Below are 7,734 nucleotides of genomic sequence, written 5' to 3' on the forward strand. Positions count from 1 at the left end.
CATAGACTCCATTTTCATTAGATAATTCACATTTTAAAAATGTCCTTTTTCTCTCTAATAATAAAACAGTACCTTGTACAGGTATGAGACCTATTATCCAGAATGCTCGGGCTTTCTGGATAACATCTAATCTGGCTCTTCATACCTTAAGTCTACTAGAAAATTATTTAAAAATTAAATGAACCCAATAGGCTGGTTTTGCCTCCAATAAGGATTAATTATATCTTAGTTGGGATCAAGTACAAGCGACTGTTTTATCATTACACAGAAAAAGGAAATCGTTTTTAAAAATTGGCTTATTTGGATAAAATGGAGTCTATGGGCGACGGGCCTTTCTGTAATGCGGAACTTTCTAGATAATGGGTTTCCGGATTACGGATCCCATACCAGTACTTGATCCTTACTAAGATATAATTAATCCTTATTGGAGGCAAAACAATCCTTTTGGGTATAATTAATGTTTAAATGATATTTTAGCAGACAGGATATGGAGATCCAAATTATGGAAAGAACTCTTAGTCAGAAAACCCAATATTCTGGATAACAGATCCTATACCATAAATTTCATGGTATAGAAACACCCCAAACACATGGAAAATAATGACTTTAACTGCTCATTTTCTTACCTCTAAACCTGATATTCAAGGACCACAACTTTATAAACCTGACTCCTCTTCTTCAATAAATGCGCAGGCCATGGGCACTATTATTCTCAGTGTCACCGCACTCTTCTGGTGCCTCAACGATCTTTGTATGCGCAGTACAGAAATCCAAAAAGAATGGCGGAGCAGCACTGAGAGCAAAAGTACCCTAGGCCGGTGAATTTTTAGAAGAAGAGGAGCACCAGCCTGAAGTCTAAAGAGAGTGCTTAGAATACGTGGGGGAGTGGAACAACTTGACACCCCCTCCATTACGTTTTCCTTTAAAATAGAAGATGCTGACAAAATCCCAGTGAAGCCACCAATTAAAAATGGCCTAATTGCGGTAAAGACATCGGGCAGATTAAAGGGTGAAGTGGCCGTCGATAGCGAAAATTCACCAGAAATCCAATCCTCAGGGACATCGCCAATATACTAACAGGCGTAGAGGACAATTAGCTAGAGACCATCACTAGCGCAGTTTCAAGCCCTATCGCCAGGCACCAGGCGTTTTTTAAAGGGCATGTAAAGGCAAAAGAATAAAATCCCATTTTTACTTTCTTTAATGAAAAAGAAACCTATCTCCAATATACTTTAATTAGAAAATGTGTACCGTTTTTATAAGAAACCTGACTGTATGCAGTGAAATTCTCCCTTCATTTACTGCTGTGGATAGGAATTGTCAGACAGTCCCTTACTGCTCTGCAGGGAAACAATCATACTTATGAACAGCAGGGGGAGCCCCCGCCTTACTTCCCAGCCATGCAGAACTCAAGCAGCTTTGTTTATGACGATCCCTAAGCAGCCCAGACCACACTGAGCATGTGCACAGTCTTAGTCTTGCAAAGATGTTTAACAAAGTTACAAGATGGTGACCCCCTGTGGCCAACTTTGAAAGCATAAATCATTTGTTTGATTAGGCTTGTGGTGCAGTAAGTTCATGCCTTATTCTATTTTAGACTTTACATTCCCTTTAATATTTTAACTATTAAAAAAATGTAGCCTTTTTTTAAAAAAAAAAAACATTTGTTTTAGGGTGGGCTCATGTCTAGGGCATTAGAGAATCTCTTTTGTCTTTATTTTGCTTCCTTGGAAATTTTTATTAATAAGTGGCATTTGCACCAACATCTCTAATAAAGACATATATATGACCTATATGTACCCTCCCTATTCAAATTGACCTTAGCGTAAATGTGTTAACGAAGTTTCGCTAGGCAGAAATTAATGTTAGTGAAAGTTCTCTATGAAATGTTCACGCTGACGAATTAAGGCTAGCGAAACTTCACCAGCATTCGGCTGGCGAGATTCAACTTCGCATTTTAGTTAATTAGCGTAGTGGTAGTGAATTTGTGCCTGGTGAAGTGCCACGAAATGTGGTGGAGCCTTCTCAGATGAAAATTCGCCTTTTAGTGAATTGAGTAGGTTTCAGGCTTTATCTACATGCTCCCTCAAAATCCCTCTTGATAATTCCCAGTAACAATCAGTAAGAACCTCTCCAATCCATCAACTTTTACGAGGAGGATTATAATTCTATGGACAACTTTATCACCTCAAGTGATTAGTTAACCAACCAACCATGACCTAAAGCCTTTCTTTCCATCATAACTTGTATCATGGGGAAAGTAGGTGCCATAGAGTCACATGATCCACGTCATTATAATTATAACACCAAGGGTGAAACCATCCTTTTTCCAAATTTTTACTCTCAGACTGATGCTCTTTTGTGAAAACCATGAAACATAGTCTACAAACCACAACTAGTTAGAGAATTGCTGCCAGTCATTTCGAATTGATTCTTCAGATTTCCTAAATTGCCTTGATGTCTATGAAATCTGGGCACGACCAACATGATTTACACACTTATCAATCAACAGAACCTTTGTACTTCTGACATATAACTGCAAGCCTTTAGTAGCCGAGAGGGAGAGTGTCATTTCTTAAATGGAATCCAACATTAGGATGTTCCACCCATAAAGCAAGTTACAACACACAGATAGATGATAGATAGAGAGAGAGAGAGAGAGAGAGAGAGAGAGAGAGAGAGAGAGAGAGAGAGAGAGAGAGAGAGAGAGAGAGAGATAGATAGATAGATAGATAGATAGATAGATAGATAGATAGATAGATAGATAATAAATACATAGATGATAGAGATAGATAGTTAGATGAAAGATAGATAGATAGATAGATAGATAGATAGATAAATAGATAGATAGAGATAGATAGATAGATAGATAGATAGATAGATAGATAGATAGATAGATAGATGATAGACAGATAGATAGATTATTAATAATTATTAACATCCCCAAACCTCTGTTATAATAAAATATAATAAAAAAATTCTATGAAGGAATAATATACAACATGTCCCTGATGGTGTCCCCCTGGCAGAAGTTATGGTTATTACTCACACAAAGGCATGGTAGAGCAGTGCCCATCCTCTAGGTCTTTCCAAAGCATCATATATCAAAGTTTGGATCCTCCTATACTTGGCGTTGTTCCTTTTGATGGGTCTGCTACAGCTCAGAGGGGTTTTAGCCAAGAGCCCTATTCCCTGAGGGTTACGCTTGACGTCTTCCTTCCCAGGTCCCACCAGCAACAAGGTCCCATCCTTATCCACTCCTGCCCCAAGAGAGGTTTGTTCACCATCCCCAACATGAGCAGCTTTCTTCTCCACTTGCCCAGCCGAGTGTCTGCTCTTGAGCCCCATGGTGACTGGTCCTGAAAGGTGAGCTGTGGGCAAGCCTGGGGAACCCCAGTGCCATGGTCTGCAATTACATATCCGTCAGGTGAAGGAGCTCAATCCATGTGATTATCATAGCAGGGAATGGCCAACACAACACACAGCCAGCCCCTGTCCTGTGCCTTTTTTACTCAATCCCCAATCTCAGGTCAGGGAGTGGTCCATTATACATTACAGGCATTCAGAGACCACCTCCCAGACACCGATTCATTTGCATTTTTTTGTTCTAGTCCCATCATCCGACGCTCACATGTTCCAAGCAGAGATGTGCAAAGCTCTTAGATGGTGAGAGCCCCCAGAGCATCTCCATAGATACCAAAGTGGTCCATCTCCTACGACTGAGGCTCCTTCCTGCTACCGAGCAAAGATGATTCCCGTAGAACCTTCTCTCCTCCTGGTCTGGAACGACAGAACCCCTGCCCCCTGTTTATGTGCGTGTGATGGAAGATGACGGTGGGCTCTTCCCATAAATAAAGGAATATGCATGGGGGGGGGAGCGTAGGAATCAGCTGCCACTCATTCATTGATTCATTGCTTTCCTGGAGCCCAGCCTTCTCCGGTGCTTGCTCTGTGCTGTCTGAGGAAGAGAATGAGAGAGCAGAGGAAGGAGGAGAGAGAAGGAGGGGCTGTCACATAATAATAACACTGAACTGAATGTACAGAAGTGAGCGCAGGAATGGAGAGAGCCGAGCTATTAGATAGAGCCAGTGCCATTATTAGGCTGGGGCATGACTGCATTTCTCAAAGGCAGATGCTGGGAGTTGTAGTCTAACAACAGCTACAAAATGAGGTCTCACAGCCATGTCTAAAATTACCCTCCATTGCTGGAAAACCAATTATTGGTAAAAATAATATATTCACACCTTTCCATCTTCCCCATGTTTAGTAAAAAAAAAAAAAAAAGCACAAAATTGGGCTATTAGTCCAATGTTACCGAAACGCAGCACCAGATCTAGAGCTGCATGTGTCCAATAATAGTATTGTAATAACCTGCCTGCTGATATCAGAGGGATATAATTATATAGGCATTAATATTGTAAAATGTAAATGATCTATCTGTACAGGTCAGGGAACTCACTCACTCATGTTTTATACTGTAAATGATAAGGATATTAGAAGTCACTGAGGGGTTGTTCTGTGACCATATAAAGGCACAAGGCTGCAGGCTGAGTTATACAGGGAACTCTGTGTATCACTCATGTATTATAAGGGATAATGTACCCCCTACTGTAAATGATAAGGATATTAGAAGTCACTGAGGGGTTGTTCTGTGACCATATAAAGGCACAAGGCTGCAGGCTGAGTTATACAGGGAACTCTGAGTATCACTCATGTATTATAAGGGATAATGTACCCCCTACTGTAAATGATAAGGATATTAGAAGTCACTGAGGGGTTGTTCTGTGACCATATAAAGACACAAGGCTGCAGGCTGAGTTATACAGGGAACTCTGAGTATCACTCATGTATTATAAGGGATAATGTACCCCCTACTGTAAATGATAAGGATATTAGAAGTCACTGAGGGGTTGTTCTGTGACCATATAAAGGCACAAGGCTGCAGGCTGAGTTATACAGGGAACTCTGAGTATCACTTGTGTATTATAAAGGATAATGTACCCCCTACTGTAAATGATAAGGATATTAGAAGTCACTGAGGAGTTGTTCTGTGACCATATAAAGGCACAAGACTGCAGGCTGAGTTATACAGGGAACTCTGAGTATCACTCATGTATTATAAGGGATAATGTACCCCCTACTGTAAATGATAAGGATATTAGAAGTCACTGAGGGGTTGTTCTGTGACCATATAAAGGCACAAGGCTGCAGGCTGAGTTATACAGGGAACTCTGAGCATCACTCATGTATTATAAGGGATAATGTACCCCCTACTGTAAATGATAAGGATATTAGAAGTCACTGAGGAGTTGTTCTGTGACCATATAAAGGCACAAGACTGCAGGCTGAGTTATACAGGGAACTCTGAGTATCACTCATGTATTATAAGGGATAATGTACCCCCTACTGTAAATGATAAGGATATTGGAAGTCACCGAGGGGTTCTGTGACTCCTGCTATTTTTAATGGGCAACATAATTTTTTTGAAAGTGCAAATGGAAACTGACACACCTAAATCTGAGCTCACTGGAACACTGCTAATGTGAAACAGCAATATACATTAATATAGGCATTAGTGCTCATCCATATTTACTAAATGATTCATCCATTAAAGGCTGTTAGTGTGTGTGTGGGGCTGACTCAATCCCAAATTACCCTTCATAATGGAAAGAGTCTCCCTGGTTTCCATGCAATGTATAATTCCCGAGAAACCATAACCAGGGGCCCCTGGCTAAAGTGTTAGAATGTGGCTGAATTATTATGTAAGTGCCTACATATTCCAAAGCGATTTACAATATATGGGTTTATACATTGAACATACAGAATTACACACATAGCAACCAATAACCAATACAAGAGATGAGGAGGACCCTGTCCAAAAGAGCTTGCAATCTAAAACCTTAATACATTAACACGTAGCCTTATGTGGCAATATCTATCCGTGATATGGTTCTTATAGAGCTCATTGCCATCATATTAAACAGATATTGGGATTTTATTTACATAGGTTTGACGTATATAAAATTTGTAACCAATAGCAACACACCAGTAGTTTGCTTTGGCAGTATGAGCATAGATCAACTAAAATAGCAAACATCTTATTATATAGAATTTGAAGCACCAAACTGCGGAACAGGATAGTTGACCTGAAAACTACGGTGACCCCTGTGTTGGGTTGGGTGCAGGTTAGATTGAAGAAGTACAATCCTACATCACTCCTGAATATTCCCTTGAATGGAACCATAGCATACAGAGTGGGTTGAAGTGGATATGGGTTGGGATGAAGTGGATATGGGTTGGGATGAAGTGGATATGGGTTGGGATGAAGTGGATATGGGTTGGGATGAAGTGGATATGGGTTGGGATGAAGTGCATATGGGTTGAGATGAAGTGGATATGGGTTGAGATGAAGTGGATATGGGTTGGGATAAAGTGCATATGGGTTGGGATGAAGTGGATATGGGTTGAGATGCAGGCCCGGATTTGTGGAAAGGCCACCTAGGCCCAGGCCTAGGGCAGCAGGATTTTAGGGGGGCGGCATGCTGCCCAACCACCCCCGCATTGGTTCAAAAACACTGGGGATGCGCTGGAGATACAATCATTTTTTAAATCCCCATTGCTCTGGTTCAGATTATGAAAATTTGCATGAATAAAGGGGAGGGGACAGGGGCGACAAACGGCAGTGGGCCTAGGGGCGCCCACTATGTAAATCCGGCCCTGTTGAGATGAAGTGCATATGGGTTGAGATGAAGTGAAAATGGGTTGGGATGAAGTGGATATGGGTTGGGATGAAGTGCATATGGGTTGGAAAGAAGTGGATATGGGTTGAGATGAAGTGGATATGGGTTGGGATGAAGTGGATATGGGTTGAGATTAAGTGGATATGGGTTGAGATCAAGTGGCTATGGGTTGGGATGAAGTGGATATGGGTTGAGATCAAGTGGATATGGGTTGAGATCAAGTGGCTATGGGTTGGGATGAAGTGGATATGGGTTGGGATGAAGTGGATATGGGTTGAGATGAAGTGGAAATGGGTTGGGATGAAGTGCATATGGGTTGGGATGAAGTGCATATGGGTTTGAATGAAGTGGATATGGGTTGGGATGAAGTGGATATGGGTTGGGATGAAGTGGATATGGGTTGAGATGAAGTGCATATGGGTTGAGATGAAGTGGATATGGGTTGGGATGAAGTGGATATGGGTTGGGATGAAGTGGATATGGGTTGGGATGAAGTGGATATGGGTTGAGATGAAGTGCAAATGGGTTGAGATGAAGTGGATATGGGTTGGGATGAAGTGGATATGGGTTGGGATGAAGTGGATATGGGTTGAGATGAAGTGGATATGGGTTGGGATGAAGTGGATATGGGTTGGGATGAAGTGGATATGGGTTGAGATGAAGTGCATATGGGTTGAGATGAAGTGGATATGGGTTGGGATGAAGTGGATATGGGTTGGGATGAAGTGGATATGGGTTGGGATGAAGTGGATATGGGTTGAGATGAAGTGCAAATGGGTTGAGATGAAGTGGATATGGGTTGGGATGAAGTGGATATGGGTTGGGATGAAGTGGATATGGGTTGAGATGAAGTGGATATGGGTTGGGATGAAGTGGATATGGGTTGAGATGAAGTGGATATGGGTTGAGATGAAGTGGATATGGGTTGGGATGAAGTGGATATGGGTTGGGATGAAGTGGATATGGGTTGAGATGAAGTGGATATGGGTTGAGA

At 41.5% G+C, this 7,734-nt stretch overlaps 1 protein-coding gene across 1 annotated transcript in view; it reads right to left on the bottom strand.

The window, feature by feature from the left end:
- kcnq3.S (potassium voltage-gated channel subfamily Q member 3 S homeolog) overlaps window positions 1-3,954 on the bottom strand; it is a 94,628-nt gene extending 90,674 nt beyond the window's left edge. Inside the window, exon 1 of the mRNA XM_041568024.1 lies at window positions 3,050-3,954. Coding sequence (XP_041423958.1) covers window positions 3,050-3,348 — 299 coding nt within the window. The 5' untranslated portion in view covers window positions 3,349-3,954. The remainder of the gene's footprint in view (window positions 1-3,049) is intronic.
- Between the last annotated feature and the right edge of the window lie 3,780 nt (window positions 3,955-7,734).

The sequence above is a fragment of the Xenopus laevis genome, chromosome 6S, assembly GCF_017654675.1.
Source record: "Xenopus laevis strain J_2021 chromosome 6S, Xenopus_laevis_v10.1, whole genome shotgun sequence".
Classification (NCBI taxonomy): Eukaryota; Metazoa; Chordata; class Amphibia; order Anura; family Pipidae; genus Xenopus; species Xenopus laevis.